This window comes from Gobio gobio, assembly GCF_949357685.1.
Source record: "Gobio gobio genome assembly, chromosome: 13".
Taxonomy (NCBI): domain Eukaryota; kingdom Metazoa; phylum Chordata; class Actinopteri; order Cypriniformes; family Gobionidae; genus Gobio; species Gobio gobio.
This window is the reverse complement of record NC_137106.1, coordinates 18,499,534-18,521,270: the sequence shown is the minus strand read 5'-3', so window position 1 is coordinate 18,521,270 and position 21,737 is coordinate 18,499,534. Positions and strand designations below refer to the sequence as shown.

General features: G+C 36.6%; 3 protein-coding genes across 3 annotated transcripts; 2 read left to right on the top strand and 1 right to left on the bottom strand.

The window, feature by feature from the left end:
- Positions 1-543: 543 nt before the first annotated feature.
- On the top strand, positions 544-7,252 carry cgref1 (cell growth regulator with EF-hand domain 1). Its single transcript, XM_079833504.1, has 6 exons — positions 544-1,128; positions 1,436-1,547; positions 2,155-2,214; positions 2,629-2,702; positions 5,099-5,223; positions 5,304-7,252. The coding sequence occupies exons 1-6, from the start codon at positions 1,098-1,100 to the stop codon at positions 5,694-5,696; spliced, it is 795 nt and encodes a 264-aa protein (XP_079689630.1). The 5' UTR covers positions 544-1,097; the 3' UTR covers positions 5,697-7,252.
- Positions 7,002-11,379, bottom strand: ctsba (cathepsin Ba). The gene is made up of 10 exons (XM_079833503.1): positions 11,240-11,379; positions 9,845-9,968; positions 9,610-9,695; positions 9,304-9,418; positions 9,103-9,218; positions 8,523-8,608; positions 8,304-8,450; positions 7,823-7,939; positions 7,599-7,727; positions 7,002-7,476 (listed from the first exon to the last, which is right to left on the bottom strand). Exons 2-10 carry the CDS (start codon positions 9,965-9,967, stop codon positions 7,403-7,405), a joined length of 993 nt encoding a protein of 330 aa, XP_079689629.1. The 5' UTR covers position 9,968; positions 11,240-11,379; the 3' UTR covers positions 7,002-7,402.
- Positions 11,380-12,480: 1,101 nt separating this feature from the next.
- xkr5b (XK related 5b) lies at positions 12,481-20,490 on the top strand. Its single transcript, XM_079833502.1, has 7 exons — positions 12,481-12,709; positions 13,031-13,214; positions 14,402-14,574; positions 16,632-16,844; positions 17,026-17,195; positions 17,882-17,993; positions 19,251-20,490. The coding sequence occupies exons 1-7, from the start codon at positions 12,619-12,621 to the stop codon at positions 19,997-19,999; spliced, it is 1,692 nt and encodes a 563-aa protein (XP_079689628.1). The 5' UTR covers positions 12,481-12,618; the 3' UTR covers positions 20,000-20,490.
- Positions 20,491-21,737: the final 1,247 nt, after the last annotated feature.

Below are 21,737 nucleotides of genomic sequence, written 5' to 3'. Positions count from 1 at the left end.
TGGCAGATCGAGGGGTAAAAAAAATATATATATTAATAAATAATATTTAAAAATAAACATTAATAATACTAATGTTAATAACATTACTATACTAATGTTAATAAAACTAATCTGTTATTAAAAAGGTTAGGCTATAACAGCAAGTGCTATATAAGTTCTAGCCTATATAGGACTTTTAAAGCATGGTTCTTTATGGAACCTTATAAAAAGGGTTCTGCTATTGTTACAAGCCGAAGAACCCTATTTTGGTACTGTTTAGAACCATTAAGAGGATGGATAGATAGATAGATAGATAGATAGATAGATAGATAGATAGATAGATAGATAGATAGATAGATAGATAGATAGATAGATAGATAGATAGATAGATAGATAGATAGATAGATAGATAGATAGATAGATAGATAGATAGATAGATAGATAGATAGATAGATAGATAGATAGATAGATAGATAGATAGATTGTTGAATGAGTTTCACTGACCATTGTAGTTGCGTGCCACCTTGTGGCCAAATTATGCAAAACTTGGGACGTGCTGTTTTCACTGAAGGATGTGTGTTGTCTGATGGTCTGACTTCTGCATGTATCATGTAGGCCTATGCATCTACAGCTCAAGCCGGTGTGAATATGTCAGTGGATGCGAAATAACAAACAATCATTTATTTATTTATGTTTTTTTTTATTTATTTAGCAGTAGCTGGACATGTGAGCAGCAGCTGGCATTTGCGCAATAGCCTACACACTTTTAAATGCAAGAAATAAACCACACCCTTTCTGCTGATGTTCAGTTCATATATTCTCATAAAGCTACGATAAGAAATAGACCTTACCTACACGGGACATTTGCTAACAGGATCTCCCAAGTGAAGGATAAGATTCTGCAGATAAGAGGCGGTGCATGCGGAGGAATTGCACGTTGTAAATGCAGTGTCAGCGACTCTACGTGGCGATGGTGGAACTGAAGGCGGATTGTGGAGAGCTCGAGGAGGAGCTGATTTTATCCGGGCCACGACACGTCCACGGAATACACGTGTAGCCCGTCACTGATGCAAACATACGGGGCTGTGCTGCTCTAATCAGCCGGGGTGGGTTTCATCATGGAGCGACCGCTAACCGCTTCTGCGAGAGGTACAGTCTTATTTCACTCATAGCATTTCTGTTACAACCTTACTGTTTGCCTTGGTAGTCATTAATTCACTATACTAGCATCCATTAGTACAATGCAAATAAAAAGAAAAGAAGAACAGACTTCATTGTCGCAGTGTAAGGTGTTGGTGAGACTCTTCATATCCGAAAGAATCATTGTGTTTGATTAATACAGTACTACATTTAGTTGCCGTATCATTAGAGTGATTGATTGCTGTAAAGGGCGTTTTTGCCTCTCTAGCGATTCATGGATCATTTCTTTGACCGTCTTGACTGATTGTGGTGACAGGTGTGCCAAAGCGATCCATTGGAGCAGTAAATATGATCACAACACGGCTTCTATTCTTCCTCATCCTCCCTTCACTGAGCCTGTGTGCTCCACAAGCCCAGAAACCCCTCAGGTAGGCCGCTATAACGCGCTAGTGTACTGTACAATGACTGTACTATACAGTACTACACTATACTGCAGTATCCCCAGGCTTTACACTAGCATGTACAGCATTGTGATATATCATCCGACATATAGCCTATTATGAAACACAATAAATGGTAGCATTTGCTCATTTAGATGTAATAAAAGAGACAGCAAAGAAAATTTGATATATTTTTAATTGATTTTAAATTGTATTTAAACATGTTATTGTTATTATATATTGGAAAATGCCAAAGTAAAATGTTAAATCAAATATTTTATGTAAATGTAACAATAATTAAATGATGCCAGACAAATCAAATAGACTATCAAATGGATTATTATTGAATTATTGAATGACCTCATATTAATTATATTTGATTAATAATTATATTAATTAATTCAACTAAATGAATTAATGTATTAGATTTACCATAGCGGATACATCATTTTGATTAGGATAGATAGAGCCAATGGTAAAATGACAAGAATCAGAATCTTTGCATTATGATGGCGTGAAACATTTGTACATATTTTTTCTTAACAAACATGGGCCATTTTTCTTCTGATGTTGATGTTTTGTTCCGTTTTTCTAGCGACGACATCCTCGCACCAGACCTCCCTAATCCTTTTGGATCCAGCGAAGAAAACCGCAGGTTATCTCTTTTGATTACACCTCGCTGTGCTTTACTGTTTTTACTGATCAAACAAGGTAGTACAGTTGCCCCAAGGTTCAGAGTCCATTTTCACATCAGAGATAATGCTGAAATTTCCACAGCTGACACACTGACATGCTGAACAATCATTAGCTAAAAAAAAAGTGACAAAAACAAAATGTTTCTTGGGCTTTCCATCTTATTTTAAAAATGTCATAACATATTTTAGAGAAAAGTTGTGCAGTTTTCTATATAGTGCATTTTTAACACAATGGTGCCAGTATTTACCGTTAAAGTGTAAATTTTAAAGTGTCTCAAGTATAAATTCAGATCTGTGATCCTTTTCCTATATAAATAATGTAATTATATAAGGCAGAACTAAAGTGGCCATTGATATTTGATTCTGTATAACAGGCTCCTGCAAAGCTACATCAAGAGCAGCCTGAAGGAAGGCCAGACCAGTCCAGAGCTGAACACCAGGGAGCAAGGTTAATAGTTCATTATTAACATGCTCTCAATGAACTGCTTTTATTTCCACTACTCATTTGTGCTTTTCAATTTTGCATTGATTTTCTATTAAGCAAATTTTACTCCCTTTTGTTCCTGGTTCACTAGTTCCTGATGATGAATTTCAACATTTAGGACATTCAAAATAATTAAGTAAAGTACATTTCTATTGCATTTGCACATTACACAATAAGGGACAAAATTATAGTGTTTTGTGCCTTGCTGTGAAACGCGTAAATGTATATATGAAATATTAATAATAGGGACTTTGTTTGTAATTGTGTGTGTGTGTGTGTGTGTGTGTGTGTGTGTGTGTGTGTGTGTGTGTGTGTGTGTGTGTGTGTGTGTGTGTGTGTGTGTGTGTGTGTGTGTGTGTGTGTGTGTGTGTGTGTGTGTGTGTGTGTGTGTGTGTGTGTGTGTGTGTGTGTGTGTGTGTGTGTGTGTGTGTGTGTGTGTGTGTGTGTGTGTGTGTGTGTGTGTGTGTGTGTGTGTGTGTGTATGTATATATATATATATATATATATATATATATATATATATATGTATATATATATATACACACACACCAATCAGGCATAACATTATGACCACTGACAAGTGACATAAATAACACTGATTATCTCTTCATCACAGCACCTGTTAGTGGGTGGGATATATTAGGCAGCAAGTGAACATTTGTTCTCAAAGTTGATGTGTTAGAAGCAGGAAAAATGGGCAAGTGTAAGGAATTAAGCGAGTTTGACAAAGGCCAAATTGTGATGGCTAGACGTCTGGGCCAGAGCATCTCCAAAACTGCAGCTCTTGTGGGTGTTCCCAGTCTGCAGTGGTCAATATCATTCAAAAGTGGTCCAAGGAAGGAACAGTGGTGAACCGGCGACAGGGTGGCGGTGGCCAAGGCTCATTGATGCACGTGGGGAGTGAAGGCTGGCCCGTGTGGTCCGATCAAACAGACAAGCTACTGTAGCTCAAATTGCTCAAGAAGTTAATGCTGGTTCTGATTGAAAGGTGTCAGAATACACAGTGCATCGCAGTTTGTTTTGAATGGGGCTGCATAGCTGCAGACCAGTCAGGGTGCCCATGCTGACCCCTGTCCACCGCCGAAAGCACCACCTTGGCCTCTTTCAGAAGGATAATGCGCCCTGCCACAAAGCCAAAATGTTTCAGAAATGGTTTGAAGAGCACAACAAGTTTGAGGTGTTGACTTGGCCTTCAAATTCCCTAGATCTCAATCCAATCGAGCATCTGTGGGATGAGAACACCACAATATTAGGTCATAATGTTATGCCTGATCAGTGTATGTGTATGTATATATATATATATATCCTCCTGGGACCCAGAAAAAAAAAGTTTTTTGAATTTAGTATTTTTTTATGCCATTGCATTGTTTAGAGCATAAGAAACAAATGGAAAAAAACATTTTTGAAAAATGATATTTTATTCATATGTTATGATATGTCCTCTGTAGTTGACACCAGGACTGAGTTGTTAAAAAAATTAAATGACATGAAATTGCATGTATAGGCAAAAACAATGGGATTTATTTTTAACTCATCAATCAATTTTTAGGTTTCAGGGTTTTTTTTAAACAAACTTTATTTAAAGATGATTCTTAACTATGTTATGAAAGATATAATGAAAGGCATTCATATACCATTTTACTTTATGAAATATGTGGGTAAAATGACAATACTTGGATTTTCCCATTCAATACAATGTATATATTCACTGCATCTAATTTGCATATTAATGTGTTCTTGGTGCAACATGTAATGAAAAAAGAAGTGTAATAATGGGAGGAAAAATTGGCAACATTTTCAAAATAATATCTAATATTTCATAGGAATATTGATATGTAATTTCTTTCCCTGTTCACTTGTTATGTCTCCAAAATGCCTGATAAACATGATTTAAATCCTGGTGTCCACTATAGTGGTCATTTATGAAATCAATGCCCTGTTCTGTAACAGAAAGTCATATTTTGATTAGAAACCCCATAACATTTTCCTGAGATGTTGATTTATAACAAACAATTTGAAAATTAATCAGATTTAAATTATAATTAAAAAATATGATCATATTTCCATAAGAGTGCTCAACATTAATGTCAGCCATTTTTAAAGACCAAGAAGAAGTTGTTGTCCTGGTGAAACCTCCAAACATTTGGTATCCCTGCAAAGCCCCGAATGTGCTCTTTACTGGACATCCAGACTGTGACATGTGACATGTATGATGTCAGAGAAATTCACTAAAATATAATGTCCACTACAGTGGACAAAAGTCTATTCTTGGGTCCCAGGAGGTTATATATATAATGCACACACACAGTATATCTCTTAGGTTTTTATAAGCTTATTAATGATTTGTTCTCTTGTTGCAGAAGTGTTCTTCCTTTTCTCCTTGTATGACTATGATAGAAGTGGGCAGATGGATGGCCTGGAACTGATGCAACTTCTGACAGATTTCCTGACATATCATGAAATCATGCCAAAGTCAACAGATTCTGTGAGTGCTGTTAAGTTGTGCCGTAACATTCAAAGTAATCTCTTGAGTTCTTTTACGACTTGAACTTCTGTACATTTTAGGTTGTATCTTTGGTGGATTACCTTCTACAAGCTCAGGATATGAACCAGGATGGACTACTGGCTCCTTCAGAGCTGTTATCATCCTCCACGATTGAACATCAGCAAGATGATAGCATTGTTCTCTCTGATCCACCAGCTGACAAGGACTTAAAACAAGAGAATGGAGATTCTGAAACTCACCAGCAAGATGCAGAGGTCAACCAAGAGTCTGAACATGAGAATGAGACACAAGACCCAGCTAAAGAACACACACAGGCAGAGAAGTTGAACGAGATAGCTGAAAAGCTTGAAGAACAGCATGACCAGCTACAGCCTTTAGAAGAACAGGAGCTGCAAGATGATCATCAGGAACAGAAGAACATGCCAGTCCATCAGGAGCAATCAGAAATGTAATGCCAAATTAAGCATGAAGTGCAATTTAAGAGACCAGTTTGATTATACACCACGTCTCTCAAACATATTCAAATCTGCCATGCATTGGAAACCACTCACCTGCTGCATATACAGTACTGTGACTGATGGATAATTTATTTGTGGATACTAAACTGTTTTTAAAGTCCAAAAGCATGCATTAATGATATTAGCTTCATTGTACACAATTTGTGAAACCACTGAACTATACAAAAATTACACAGTTACAACTGCATTGTGGAATCCAGACACAACCATCTGAATTAGTAACTGTTTTTTGCACTGTTCAAACTATGCAAACCTAGAAAGTAAAGCTTTAATTTACTGACAATTTAATGCAAAAGTCTAGTCACAGCCAAGATCAAATAACCATTATTAGGATTTTGTACCCAACTCTAGGCATATTTCTATACTGAACTTTTGTTTTGGTTATACACCTTTAAAAATAATCAGTTCAATTAGAGGTGAAGCGTATATTTTGAGCTTCCAGACCTGATTTTTGAGCCTCAATGCAAAAGATAAATTTAAGCTCAAGTTACACAGTGAAGCTCTTTATTGTAGTGTGGTAGTCAAGACAACCTAATCTGAGACCAAGACCAATGTGTGTTGAGACCAAGACCAGCACTCCTTAAGTTCATAGAGATCCACATTACCACCTGAGCAATGACTTAAATAAGTTAAGTAATTTAGGCAAGGCAATTCTTCTTTGCACTACAGAGGTGAAACATCTGAATTGGTAAATTACAATTGTATTGAGTTTAGGATGTTTGGGAAAAGAAAAAAAAAAAAGTTTGTTAAAGCAATTTAATGTTTGCAGTCATGCGCTTGCGATATTGGGTAATTTTATCACATTATAAATCCAGATCTCACAATAACTTTTTGCAACAATTTCTTGAATTTTGTGAGCGTTTGTATTAATTTTGGGTGACATTGACAATCCCTAATTAATTTCTGAAGTGACAATACAATTAGAAATAAGTAATTGATTGCATCTGAAGCAGCAAGTTACATCCAATCACATTACATGTTAATAAATCAATCAATTTAGTAAACTCCCAGCCGTTGTGGTCTTGAAACAAAAGACAGAGACAAAGAAAAAGTCTCAAGACTGGTTTTGAGTGCTACAGCACTTCCAGAGACAAAAGCTCACTCAAACCCAATTTCCAGTATCAAGCATTGTAGGTTTCTATATGTTGTGAGAAGCCACACATGCTTTTATGTCTGATACAACTTTAAATTGTCTACCTAGGTGGAAAGAAACCATTTAAGGAAAGAGATGCAAGTGAAAACAATGACAAAACATTGGTTTTAATATTACACTTTAGACAATGCATTAAAACAAATCATGTAAAAATCATTCAACCTAAAAAGCAAATTTTTAAAAAAGTCAAACATACTGAAAATGTGGCTGAGGCATCAAGTTGTGCTAACTTTATAGACAGTGGTCTAAAACTGACACCAATGACCTGGACTACACATTTCGTGGTGCATGAAAAAGTCACTTCAATTCAAAATAAACATATCTGATCAGGGGTCCTTATCTAAAAAGACTCTTAATAAAACTCAATCACTGATTAGCAATGGTTATTGTATCATGGCCACGGAGGATGGCAGTCAGCTTAAAGTTGAAGACATTCAATGTCCACGTTCTGAGCGGTGCGCTCATTTCAGCTCTTGCCATTTTGTGCTTACATTGGGATTCCAGCAACAATTTCAGATTCAATACCACAGTGGTCCTCACCTCGGAGAATCTTGAAAAACCCTGAAGTGGCAACAAAAGAAAATAGTACAGATGAAGCAAACGCCTGCACAGTGTAAAATGGGCTGGGTAACAAACTGCAAACAAAAGAAACAATGTCTTGATACTAAATAAGTGACCCTCACCATTATCACCCCAGTCAGTGTTCCAGGAGTTAGCAGCAAGCCAGTAGAGGACACCATTCTCCTCTCCCCAGCCCAGGATCTTAATGGCATGACCACCTAGTGCAGATCCACTCACGTGCTGATATACACCTATTTAAAAAAAAATAATAAAAAAAATTATATATAAAACCTTAACCATTCTCACTGCATTAGCACTCTAGACACATGAATATATTGAAACCAACCAGATTTATACAGCAGGAAGTCCTCATACACCGTGAAGGCTGCCTCTACTGGGCCGTTCTTGAAGAGTTCTTTCATAATGTCATTCTGATTAGATGGGACACTATAGGATGTCTTTCCTAGAATGACACAAGAACCGTTCAATTCATGAATTCACATCTTGAAGCATTCAAAACTCTAAACTAGCAGTTTTCAACCAGGAGGCCAAGGCCGTCTAGAGGGGCTCAGCAAACTTCCAAGGGGCCTTCAAGATGGTATAACCATTTAAATATGCTAAAAGATTCCCTTTTAATTTACAAAACGGCTATTATACAAGATGTATAATAACACGATGATTCTAAAACCCATTGGTTAAGCGAGAGAACACTGAAGAACAGTTCTGGAATTACAAAATGCAATTCTTTGTTACTTAAACTTAACTACGAGTGTCTATAGTAATGTGGTTGAAGTGTGACTTGAACTGATTTGTTTCAGAGTTCTTACCAAAGTGTTTGTCCTGCTTGTAAGAAGGGCTGTAGCCAGGATCACAGGACTTCTCGCAGTTAGGAGTGTCACCACCTTCTCCGGTACAAGGAGGGCGACTGCCATTCACATGATGCTCACAGGGTTCAATGGTGTATGGACGACAGCCTAAAAATAAATCTTGTTAAAAACATTGTTGAAGCTCCACACTTAAAATGCTCACCCAAGTTTAACACTAACCAATATGGGAGTTATAAAGTCCACCGGTGACCAGACCCTCTGTGCTCCAGAACTCCCAAGCAGCGGAGGGGTATCCACCATTACATCTGAGATTAAAACACGGTTTTAGAACATTAGAACAATTAAAAATGGCACCTAAAAGGGCATCAAAAAGCAAGGCTGGAATGCACTACAGCCTCGGTCAGACTGCAAATTGTGGCAAAAAGTTGTGCAAAGTCAACGCTAGTTGCTGAAGCAAAAAAAGTTGAAGTTAACCAAGAGGATGAAACATTTCTGAAAATTTCGAACACTGTCATGAGCTTGTTTGGAGCAACCAGAATGTCTGGCAGTGTCTTACGAAGTGTATGATGCACAGTTCCTGTGTAATCATTAACAAATTAGTGCATGATGCCAAATTACATTTAAATTTAAACTGTAATGTATTCCAGCCTTTATTCAAGCAATTGTGTTAACTGAACAGATCAAAGTCACTGCATTGTGAAAGTCTTGTTCTTGTCAAACAGATTCAACCGTTTGAAGAACCATTTAAGCAAGCTGCCTTTAAAAATGTCATCCAACTTGCATTAGCGCACACTCTTACCCCATGCCACACATGTCGCAGCAGGTAAGCAGGTCCTGAGAAGATATCTCCACACTCACTTTGGCGTCGCTGTGGATACATACTCTGTCAGAGATGGCTTCAGCAGCCCCAAATGCCTGTGTAAAACCATGAAACCATGAGTAAAAACATGACAAATTGCAATCCAAAGTCATACTGTGTGCACCAGAGAGAAGACCTCACCCAGCATGAACCACAAGAACCCTGGTCTCGGATCTCTTTAAGAGTGGGGCAGTTGGGCCACTGCTCTCTGGCATCAAAGTTAGTGGGGAGCTTCAGGTTAACAGCATACTGTACCCTGGTTAAAAACAAAGCAAGCTCTGTTATATACTAGAACTTGAAGGCAGAACTGGAAGCATGTATATGGGAAACCAACATAAAACACAAATCACATGACAATCATATGTACACCATGACTGCAAAGTTAATAAGTTGCACTTCTCCTTTTAGATTTATATTCTGTCCCACACCAAATTCCATTGCACTCACATGACAGGGAGTTTAGGTCCTTTCAGAAAAGTCCCACACAACCTCTTCACATAGCTGTAATCAACATCACGGAAGTTGTGTCCAGCCTACAGGTGAAAACACCAGACAAAAAAAAAAAAAAGTCAATTTTAAATTGCAAGTGTATAAGTGCATTACAAATAGTTATTCCCAAAACCTGCTCAGTCATCCTCGCTAGAACACAATTTAGAGCATCACAGAGCAGAGGACATCTCACCTGCCAAGTAGTGTTCGCTTTATTGATGAAATTGACCATCTCATGGGACAGGGGAGCGAGTTGAGGTCGAGCCCAGCTAACCGATAGGGCCGAGATCACACACAAGAAAGCCGCCCGCCACATTCTGAAAACCAGAAGACTCCATTAATCCCACTTGTACACAGACAGGCTTTACACGCACGTATAACTCGGATACAAACTGCTCCTAAAACTATTGTAACACTTGTAGTTTTACACATCTTAAAATATGTCAGTGCCATTGTGTGGTCTCAAGATGCACACCAGTAATGTTTCGTTTATTCTCTGACTGGCACATTTATAAAAGCTACTTAAAGGGCCTAATTGAACCAAGGCCTAATCCTGACACATGCCCTCTTCAATCTTCAGGTGAAACGGATCACCTGACTGCCTACAGTAGTGTCATCTTTAGGCTGCAGTCATGCAGAAGTGAAAGCTCTAGACATTTAAGACACACATGCTCAACCGCTTACTGGTTATGGAACAGAAGACAAGCAAGACTTGATCAACTAAGTTACTCTGGTAAGCGGTTTAGGTTTTAGGCATCTTATTTATAAAGGGGGCCTCAGACTCAGTGGTTTATGAGTGGTTGGGGAACTAATGCCATTTAAAAACGTTAAATTATTAACGGCCTTAAAACCTGTAGATGCAATAAGCGTCAACTGTCGTCACAAATATCCTCATGCTGGGTTGCACTTCCTCTATGACTATACTGACATCAAGTGTGCGTGAGTCAGCGCAATTTACAGGAACAACTCGTGAATTAACAGAACGCAAGCCTACTCCGGGTCTCCGACCCCAAAGCCAGAGGTATCTGGATGACTATAGTCAGTAAAAAAAAAAAAAAAAAAAAAACATTCTTTATTATATACGAACACCGTCAGAAGCCAACTGTGCGATGAAGGCGCATATAAACATGGCATTTGAATTTGAGTTTCCATTTTTAAAAAAAAGTGCAAAGTCAACCTGTTTGATGCGGTTTGTGTTTGAAACATAATAGTGTATCTGCAAGTAAACTATCAGTGTAATGTCAACTAGAGCTACTGAAGCATTCCCATGAGTTCAAAGACAAGCTCTGGTTTCCATTTCTCATACTTTCGTTTTTAACTGCAGGCCTGGTTTACTTAAACCAACAATAACTCCAAATTTTAAAGGTCAAAGGAAGAAGCCCGCATAAGCCTTTGACCTTTCATTCGATAACAGACAAATACAGATGAAGTCATGTAACGGTAATGCCCTGATACGATAACTTACTTTTCATATGATAAGTTATGCTATATCGCCTTGACCTTATTGAATATCTCTTTGGAAGTCAAAAGAAAATAAATATACAGTCTCATGATTTAAATGCAGAGTTTAGTGATATACCAGTCTTACCTGTCGTTTGTCTGCTGGCAGTTATGTTCTTAGAAACGTGTGTCTCGCTCCCCAAAACGTCCTTTGGGCGGAAATAAACAACAGAAGTAGCTGAAGGCTATTTAAAGCAGCGACATATCACGTGATGAAGTCATGTGCTCGTGGGTCTGCTGACTCTGACGTGATCAAATCTGTTTACAGTACTGTCTGTTAATTTATTTATATGTAAATGTGATGAATAGTATGAAAGCCACATGAGAAGAAAATCATGCTTTGGTTAATCATGACATAAAAAGTTATAATTATGACATAAAAAAAAGTCATGATATCAAGGTTCGATTTTTTTTCTCTTATGTCGACTTTTTATCTGACAAATATGACTTTAACGTCATAATTTTAAATGTTCTGTCACTGTCATAATTTCGATTTATTATATCATAATTATGACTAAAAGCACGCTATCATTTCAACATTTATCAGAGTTGTGTGTGTGTGTGTGTGTGTGTGTGTGTGTGTGTGTGTGTGTGTGTGTGTGTGTGTGTGTGTGTGTGTGTGTGCGTGTGTCTGATATTTCTCCAGTCGTGACCATGTATTTTGATAGGCTATGTAAGTCCAAATCTGATTTTTGTGCATATCCGATTGAAATCCGATCAGATTTAGCAAGTGTGAATGGCAAGAAATGACATGAAATTTCTACATTCTACAATCTGTGACACTGGACCACAAAACCAATTGAGATTAAATGAATTATACATCATCTGAAAGCTGAATAAATTGATGTATGAAAGCTTTCCATTGATGGTTTGTTAGGATATAGTTGGCCGAGATAACATTTGAAAATCTGGAATCTGAGGGTGCAAAAAAGTCTAAATATTGAGAAAATTGCCTTTAAATTTGTCCAAATGAAGCCCTTATAAGCATACTACTACAAATATATATATATATATATATATATATATATATATATATATATATATATATATATATATATATATATATATATATATATATATATATATATATATATATATATATATATATATATATATATATATATATATATATATATATATATATATATATATATATATATACGGTAGTAAATGTACAAAATATCTTTATGGAACATGATCTTTACTTGTTATGATTTTGGCATAAAAGAAAAATCGATCATTTTGACCCATTCACTGTATTGTTGGCTAATAATTGCCACAAATATACCCCTGAGACTTATGATGACTGGTTTTGTGGTCCAGGGTCGCTCGGTGTGTGACGTCAAATTGAGCGGCAGCCCCCAAAAACTGACCAGAAAGACTGTCGACTCACACAAAGCGCACCCCAGCAGAAGAGTCCTTGGATTGAATACCACAAACTTTGAAGAAAGACAGTGTTGTGCAACGATGCAGAATCGAAAGGGAAGTGCGGTCATATGGAGTCACGTATGTCTCTACTCTTTTTCAGGAGTCATTGCTTTATTGGAGAAAGCGGCACGTAAGTTATTTTCCGTTTAATCATCCCTTCCCAAACCACTATCTGTGCTTAATAAACATATTTGGCAACTGCATTGGCATGTGGATGTGGGTTTTGCCTGTTCTGACCTGTTTTATTATGAGTTCAGTTTTGTTACTGCACAATGCTGCTATGGTTTTACTGCATTTGGGCGCCTTTTTCATGAATGGAAAGCAGGGGGCGTGTTCTGTCACACAGCTGCTTTACATCACAGACAGAGCCCGAGAACATAGAAAGAGTGCACTAAACAAATCAAAATTGTTGTTTGACTTTTTTTGTTTGTTTTGTCGTTCATATCATCAGTTGTACTGTGCTTCACATACTACCTCTGGAAGGGAAAAGAGCTGCTGGCCTGGCTGACGCTGGGTCTGTGCTTGCCGGTTACGGCTGTGCAGCTGCTCAGTCTGAAGTGGTACATCACTGATGCAGAAAGATCCAAGCCCTCACTCATCCTTGTGCACTGCCTGCATCTGGGCGTCTATCACAGGTCAAAACACGAGATCATTTAGAGCTGCTTTAATTCAGTTATAAAGAGTGAGGTGGAAAACTGTAGTAAATTACTGTACAATAATATACTGTATAATCTGGTGAATTCATAAAAAAAATGTCTAGGTCTAAGTTCTATTTTGCAAATAAAATGAAGCCTATTTTAAGACCATTGCATTTCATTTGCATATGCTTTGTGACACTTAAACATATTGCCATATTTGCCATTTTTCTCAACTTTGATTTTCATTACTGAATCAACATGCACTTATGCTCAAATTTGCTATATATCCTAATCATGTTGTTAACAACATGTATTCATCATTTGAACGAGCTCATTGTTTCTGCCTTAGATTATTACATCGCATTATTTGTATATGTGCATTTCTAAAATCCATTAGACACTGCCACCACTGATAACAAATTCATGACGATATGTATTGTGAAAAGTATATCGCTATACAAATAAATGTGATTTAATTACCATAATACAGTATTTTTACTATATTACATTAATACAATGATGTTTTAAGTTATTTAAGCACAAATAAAACTACTACTACAAATACTATAGCATTTAAATAATGTTAACTTTATTTTAATAATGTTATTTTTCTGTATGATAATGCAACAGTAATGATAATGAAAAAATGGGGGGGGGGATTACTATATTAAAATGTCAAGGTAAAAATATCTTAATAGTCTTAAAAAGTGAGAATAAAGGGTAAAGACATTTAAATGTTTCAAAATATTTCTGTCAAACTTTCATTCATCAATGAATCCTGAAAAAATATGGTTTCCACTAAAATATAAAGCAGCACAACTGTTTTCAACATTGATAATTATAAGAAATATTTCTTGAGCATCACATCAGCATATTAGAATGATTTCTAAAGGATCATTATGATCATTATGAAGGAAGTTATGATGCTGAAAATTCAGCTTTACACAGCAATACATTTTTACAATAAAATCAAACAGAAAACAATTATTTTAAATTATAATAATATTTCACAGTATTACTGTTTTTACTGAATGTTCAATCTCAAACTTTTGGGGAGTAGTGTAATTTCCTATGTGTGGGTGACTTTTGTATGTTCGTGATAGGTGGATTCACCCAATGATATTATCTATCATACAATTGGCCACTGTTGATTTCTAAGATGTGTATATGATTTATATTTGCAGGTTATGGAGCTGCATGAAGTCTCAAGGTGGGCAGCTGAAGTTTGGTGCATTATTAATGCAGCAGGCTGATGTGTCTGCTCTGTGTCTGATCGAGGCCCTGACGCTCAGCCTGCCTCAAAGTCTACTGCAGACCTACAGTTTGTTCACCCTTCACCCCGGCTTTCTGTCACCAGGTATGTGACTTCCCGTTGGCACGAACAGAACTAGCTTCACGTCAACAGTTTTCTGTGGAGGTCATAAAATAAGTCGGTGGTTACGATCAGTCAATGAAAAATAAAACAGTTATGTTCACTATCTGGTATGCTTATCTAAATTGTTTTATGGAAAAAAAATTCTTAGACATACTATGTAATTGTGTATGAATCATTCTTGCTGTGCACACTAAATCCGTTTCATAGGGTGTGTTCACTCTAGTTTGGTTCTCTTGTTTCGGACCAAAAAAGAAAAGGTTCTGTAATTTATAACACAGAACTTAAAGATTCATACAAAAACAAAAGCACAGCTTGATTGGACAGTTTTTATGACAGAGGAGAGCAGGGCACAACCTAACCAGTAACCACAACCAATTTTTGACTTTCTCGGTTTGTCTACAGTATGTACAAGGTCTAGTACAGTTATGTGGTTTTGTTTCATTAATACAGTGTATACTTTTTTCTTGATATATCCAGAAGGAATGGAAGTGAAATGTGACAACATGCCCCATAGGTGGGGTACATTGAAACATGTGAAGGGCACATTGTAACATGACCATATGACAGCTTAAAATGTTACCTGATCTAATAGAAATAATATACAAGACAAACTAAAATAATTTGTCAATAAAATACAACTATCAACTTTTTCATATAAAATAATGGCATTTTTAAATAATTAAAAATAAACACATTTTTGAGTTTGACAACAAACACACCGCAAAATATTATAATGAGTCATTTCTGAACCTTGACTCTCAGTCTTTATTCACCTTTTTCTGGTTTCTCAATAGAATTCATAAAAGTATAGAATATAGAATGGCATTGTTCTGATAGGGGCACATTGTAACGCAGTGTGACAACATGCCCCGCCTGCGCAACTGGGATTTAAACGTGGCTTGTGTCTTCTGCTGGTTAGGTCAACAATCTCAACTGTAAAATAACAGATATTAGATTAAAATAATATCAGATTTGTCTAGTTTTAAATAAACACAAAAACAGAGATGAAAAATGTATTTCAGTAACGAAGTAAATTTCAATGATATCTTCCAAAGATTTTAAAATTTTGGCACAATTTGTTCTCTCTATAGGGTTGATATGGCAACTCGTAAATATGCTAAGTTTCGTCATTCTGGCATGTGTGTAAAGATTTAAACCATGTGTGTTACAACTAGTCCCGCTCACTTCTACATTTGAGACGGAACTTATCAAACATCCAAAACAATGCCGTGTGCTGGGCTTGTACTGAAACTGTGAAGCTGCTTTGAAACAATCTGCATTGCAAAAAGCGCTATATAAATAAAATAAAGTTGACTTGTTGTGTGTGCGTACATATGGTGGTATTTTTTACCAGCTGAGAACAGACAGAGTCAAAACAGTGCCAAGAATTCCTCCATTGCAAACAAGCAAAGACCTGCTGCAAGTAGACGTGGTTCTGTAACAAAATGTAATGGGTAACATAGCGTCTATGATGAGAAGAACCAGTTATCCTTGAGCATTCTGTTCTTTTAAGGTCACATCTTCTGGCATCACATCCTGTTTTTGGATTGTTTAGATGTCTTCGGACTTCGGTCCGTGTTGCACTCATATTTCAGTTGAACCAAGGTTATTTTCGCAAACGGAAACGATTTATCAACAAACAAAAAAACTAAACTGAAAAAGATAAGTGTCAAACTAAATGAAAAAAGTGACTGAAAAACAAACTAAAATTAAATAAATAACAAAAAAAAATATGAGCTGTTCAAGGAAACACCTGTAGATGGCGTATCATGCACATGAGTTTAGCTGAGGGAGAGAGACAGAGCAGTTAAAAGTGCACTGTGAATGTCATAATCAGGAATAAGGGACTAATCGATACATCATTTCACTAAAAGTGGAGAGGGAAATTGACCCACCCACCCATTTACATGCGCACTTATTCAAATGAACAGAGTTCGCACCAGAGTTTGTTTTAATCAAGCCAAACCTTCTAAGTGTGAACATACACTTCGTCACAGAATGTATTAATAACTGTTTATTCCCTGAACCTCTTTTTACAGTGGTCTTATGTGTCGGCCTGAGCCTGCTAAATGTGTCCTGGTTTCTGGTCCTGTTCAGCCGTTCATGCTTTCTGCTCCGTCCTGGTCACCTGCACATGACTCCTGCTGCAATGCTGTGCCAGCTCATATGGAGAGGGGGCATGCTGGGTGCCAGGGTGGCCAGCCTCATGTTCTTCTGCAGTACATTTCACTGGTGGTTCTCTGGAGTCGTGGGTGAGTCAAGCCTTGTGTTTTTATGTAGACAAATCCTTACACACAAAAGCCTTCGCAGTTAGTTTGCGTGACAGTCTCGAGGGCTTTAAGGTAATTTGTCATTGCCCAACTCTTACCTGGAAAAGGATGATTTGTTAATAAATGGCTGCTTTGTGATAGTCTTTTTTAAATCCCTGTTCAGGTTTCCACTGGCTCATTATGGCATTCTGGCAAGTGTCCCAGCAGACAGACATCTGCATTAACCGGAGTTCCTGGCGTCTCTTCAACTTCATCTTAGGGGCTCTGCACGTATTCCTGTTCCTTAACGTTAAAGATGGTCCCTCGCGGTACCGCATGACGGGGTTCTATTTGGTAGGTTTCTCTACACAGCAGTGTTATTTTACTATTATTTATATCTTATTATAGAATTTATTAAAGGTCCCATGGCATGAAAAAATCTTTTTATGAGGTTTTTAACATTAATATGAGTTCCCCTAGCCTGTATATGATCCCCAAGTGGCTAGAATTGTTTGAATTAGCTTTGTGTTGTTATATATTCAGTTTTGATTTGACGTTTAGCTTTTAGTTTTTTTTGTTGTGCTTTTGTCATATTTATTAAAAATGTCTTTGTATATTTCTAATTATTTTTAGTTTGTCGTTTTAGTACTTCAACTTTACCTTCTAATTTCTTTTTAGGTTTTTTTATCTAAATATATAATAATATATTTAATTCATATTTTTGTTTAATTAAAAAAAATATATAAAAATATATTTTTTTTATGTTTATAGCTTTAATTTTATTAACAATAAAACACTGCTCCTCTGTCAGTAATAAGTGTGAATGGAGAAATTGGCAGAATATTGTAACATCTTGCAAAATATTTGGAAAACTGTCTGGAGAGTGTGTGAAATGCTGCAAGGTTGTGTTGACTTTTATTCTGATTTCACTTTATATATAGTGAATCTTCTCTCAAGAACAATAGCTTTGTTAACATCTCTTTTTTTATTGTTTATGGATTTCAAAGATCATTGATACACCGCTTCTGTCTGTTTTGTAGTTAATGTTGCTGGAGAACACGTTCCTTCTGCTTCTGGCATCAGACTCACTCAGTGGGCCTTCATGGAACAGCATGAGTATTCCTGCGTCTGTCTTATGCAGCTTCTTTATCGGTAAACATTAGGGATGCACTGATATTAAAAAATGCCTGATATTGATTAATATTTTCATGTTATGGCCAATAACCTGTAAATTGCCATTGTTAAAATGTTATCCTATTTTGTCTAAATCAATTTTAAAAAGACATTAAAATCTAAAATCAGTTGTTTAAAATGCTACAAGCGAATTTAGTCGGGTGTGACGAGACACTTATCTCACGAGTCGAGACGAGATACGAGATTGGGTTCACGAGAACGAGACGAGAGTTTTACATAATATTTTTAAGAAATCCTCAATGGTGAAATGCATGACTAGAAAAAATGTTGCAGGTGCATTTGAAATGATTTGAACTCATCATCTTGTAATGAATGTCATTTCAGTTCTACTTTCGGAGTATGAATTATCATATGCAGTAAAAGACAACAATACTCAAGCACTGTAAAGGTTTTGGTAAAAACTCAACTGACTGGCTTCTTTCCTGTATGATTGTCTCTTCAGACCTTAGAACAGCACATGAGCTTCTTTTGACCTCCTAACTGAACTCCTTCCTACAAATTGATCATAGGTATTAAGTGCAAACAATAACCATAATCAAAGTACTCAATATTCAAAGTGCAAATAGAGACCAAATTTATCTTCAAGCATGATACAGAGCAAAGAGATGGTTACAACGGGATAGCTTTTATATTGGGAGATATTCGCATGCCTCAGGGAGCCGCTTTCAAACAGCTGTAACGTATTGAAATCGCGAAGAGAAGCATTGTTTCTTGTTAAATGACACGTGGACTTAAATAGATCATGCTCTTGGGCACAATAAGCAAGATAACACTCAGTACACACATTCTTTATCTTTCATTCTATTTAAATATATTTTTAATATCTATATACATTTTAATCTCCAGAGCATGAAGTAGATGGAACCCTCGATGAATCAAACAGGGAATATAAATTAAAAAAAAGTAGTAATTAGGTGACATGTTCACTACAGTAGCATCTCGGAGATCTCGAATATATTAATAAGTAGAAGTATTCTAAATATTACTACGGTTTCACCGACAGACTGGGATGTGAAAATTTACATTCGAGCATGAAAACATATTCTAGTAGACCCCAAAAACAAAGACTTTGAAACAGTGCATAATAGGTCCCCTTTAACAAAAATTCTGTCATCAGATATTATATTGATATATTAGGCATTCCTAGAAATCACTTTTTCTAATAAAAAAACCCCAAAACAACAACATAATGTTCTCTGTTCTCTATTTTTCTAGGTGTCATTTTTGTTGTTCTTTACTACCGATTTCTTCATCCAAAATCCACTGAGATCCTCCAGAGTCTGAGACTCCAAATGAGCTTGACAACTATTGACAGAACAACGAATGGAGACTGCAAGAACACAACACTTGCATCCTCCACACACAATCATGGCACGTTCTCAGTGACCGATTTTGCTCCTTTGAAGCATGCAGAAGGCTGTTCCGTTCAGGCTCTAGAGGGCGGCTGGCACCATCATCATATGTTAATACACCTGGCTCTCAAAACTGGAAACACAGACAAGATCAACTGCCTGTATGGAGACAGAGGGCTTGCAGTCTTCCTGGGGAATGATGATGCACCCAACACAGACTCTGACGGGAACCGTTGTAACCAGCCACCAGTGGAAGCAGGTGAACGATCTGAAAGCTGTCCGGTTGAAAATGGAGAGGGATTTTCTGGTGCTGAAATCGGACAGCAGTCTCCAGAGAAGGGTGCGGTGTATAACACCTGTCCTGCAGATTGCAGTAGTACTGTTTACTTCAGTGCCGAACCACACTCCTCCTATAGTGTCGGCGATTCTACCTTAGATAAAGAGAATATGGTTGTGATCAGTCCCATTATGAATGGAGCTGCTCTGATTTTGACTGCTAAACAGCTGTTAAACAGAAACCCATGTTATACCTCAACTCCAATACCAGACCTCAAAACAATGCACAGTACAAGTCCTCGATTAGCAGGGGCTCGAAGACAGGTACATTTTTAATATTAAAACAGGCTTACCATAAAAACGTGAATTATTTGGGATAAAGCTAGTAAACATTACCTATTTTTAGCACTATAACCACTAAGCTGCCATCTTAATCTGCAGTTTGTTACCATTAGTGATAAGCTTAGGGAATTAAAATCAGTTTACATTTAAGTTACATTGACAGATTTTACTTGCTGCTCTTTTTTGTGTTTTACCATAATGTTTGATACATTTCTATTTAGATTTTTTTTTTATATCTAATTTTATATTTCATGTATATTTTATTTTGTCTCGTTTTTGTCTATATTTTATCAGGCACATAAGTGTAAAGGAAATACACTATATTTTAAAATAATTGTATTTTTGGTTAATCTGTGGTGAAAGAAGTTTTTTATATATATAATTGTATAGTTAATAATACGTCTGGTCCTGTGTATTTATCAAATTTGTACTCTATGTAACTTTTTTTTTTTCTTCTCAAAATTAACATCCTCAATACTTTTCCCAAAACGTGTTTTGTCTTCACTATGTTAAGCTTATTATTATAAGTGTTTATATATTTGACGTGGCGGGATGGTTTTCGCGGGAAATTGCCTACATACAGTGCGTGGATTATGTGTGGGAGTAGGCCTAGGCCCAATGTCGGTTGACATTGAGCCGCTAAATCTCGAACCTCCGAGAATCACCCCGTCAAAAAAATAAATAAATAAATAAACCCGCAGAACAGAGAAGAGTCGTCTGCCAAATAGAGAACGCCATTTGAGCTCGTAATAACGAGAGATTTAGCACTGGCTTGTGAGAACTGATGGATTTAAAATGTTAGATGAACGGCGAAGATGGTGTTTTCATGAGTCAACAGGTGAGTAAGGTTAAGGTAGGCCTATTTTATTGAACAGATAAATTGCCATATCCTATCTTTGTAGCTCTCTAAGTTAATTGTAAAGCATTATCTATTGTGAAGGGTCATTCCATTGTGGTTGTTGTAGCACTGTGCTGGAATTTATTTTCAAGGAAGTACCGTGTCTTTTAATGGTATAACGTTAGCTAGTAAAGTCTTCAGCTAATAGTCAGCCTGAGATCCTTTCAATCTATAGTAGGCCTAGTGGTTTATCTCTTAATCCTAGTAGCAAATGTTTTATGTGCAGTATTATTATATTCATCCGCAGGCAGAGCCGAAACACAACCAAAACAATGTTCTTCCGCAATTTGAAGTATAGTGTACATTTTAAAAACACTAAGAATCTGCCTTTTTGCTTTTCAGAATGTCCTTTGTTTTAATTTTAGTAATACAAAAGCATGGATTTATTTGTACCATTAAATGCTACTTCATAGATTTCCATTTTTTTCCCTTTCAGTCATAAACAGTTAAAGGGATAGTTCAACCAAAAATGAAATTAGGATTTAAGCCACCCTATGTGTATGACATTCTTCTTTCAGACGAATACAATTGGAGTTGTATTAAAAAAAATGCCCTGGCTAATCCAAGCTTTATAATGGCAGTGAATGGGAGCCCAAAATTTAAAGCCCAAAAAAGGGCATCCATACACCACATGTCTCAAGGGGGTTAATAAAGGCCTTTTGAAGCGAATCAATGGGTTTGTGTAAAAATAAAAATAAAGTCCATATTTAAAAGTAAAACATTATAAAGTAAAATGCGAAGAAAGTGTAACCCCTATCGCAGTTCAAAACGTTTATACGCTACGCCGACGTCATACGTCGGGTCAGTTACGTTTCTTCTTTTGTGAGTTGAAAA

Coding starts and splice junctions, on each gene's coding strand:
- cgref1 (XM_079833504.1), top strand. CDS start 1,098: ATGGAGCGACCGCTAACCGCTTCTGCGAGAG. Junction 1,129..1,435: donor GCTAACCGCTTCTGCGAGAG/GTACAGTCTTAT, acceptor TTGTGGTGACAG/GTGTGCCAAAGCGATCCATT. Junction 2,215..2,628: donor TCCAGCGAAGAAAACCGCAG/GTTATCTCTTTT, acceptor TCTGTATAACAG/GCTCCTGCAAAGCTACATCA.
- xkr5b (XM_079833502.1), top strand. CDS start 12,619: ATGCAGAATCGAAAGGGAAGTGCGGTCATATGGAGTCACGTATGTCTC. Junction 13,215..14,401: donor CATCTGGGCGTCTATCACAG/GTCAAAACACGA, acceptor TTATATTTGCAG/GTTATGGAGCTGCATGAAGT. Junction 17,994..19,250: donor CTTATGCAGCTTCTTTATCG/GTAAACATTAGG, acceptor CTATTTTTCTAG/GTGTCATTTTTGTTGTTCTT.
- ctsba (XM_079833503.1), bottom strand. CDS start 9,967: ATGTGGCGGGCGGCTTTCTTGTGTGTGATCTCGGCCCTATCGGTTAGC. Junction 9,219..9,303: donor GTTCTTGTGGTTCATGCTGG/GTGAGGTCTTCT, acceptor GGTTTTACACAG/GCATTTGGGGCTGCTGAAGC. Junction 7,940..8,303: donor CAAGCAGGACAAACACTTTG/GTAAGAACTCTG, acceptor GTGTCATTCTAG/GAAAGACATCCTATAGTGTC.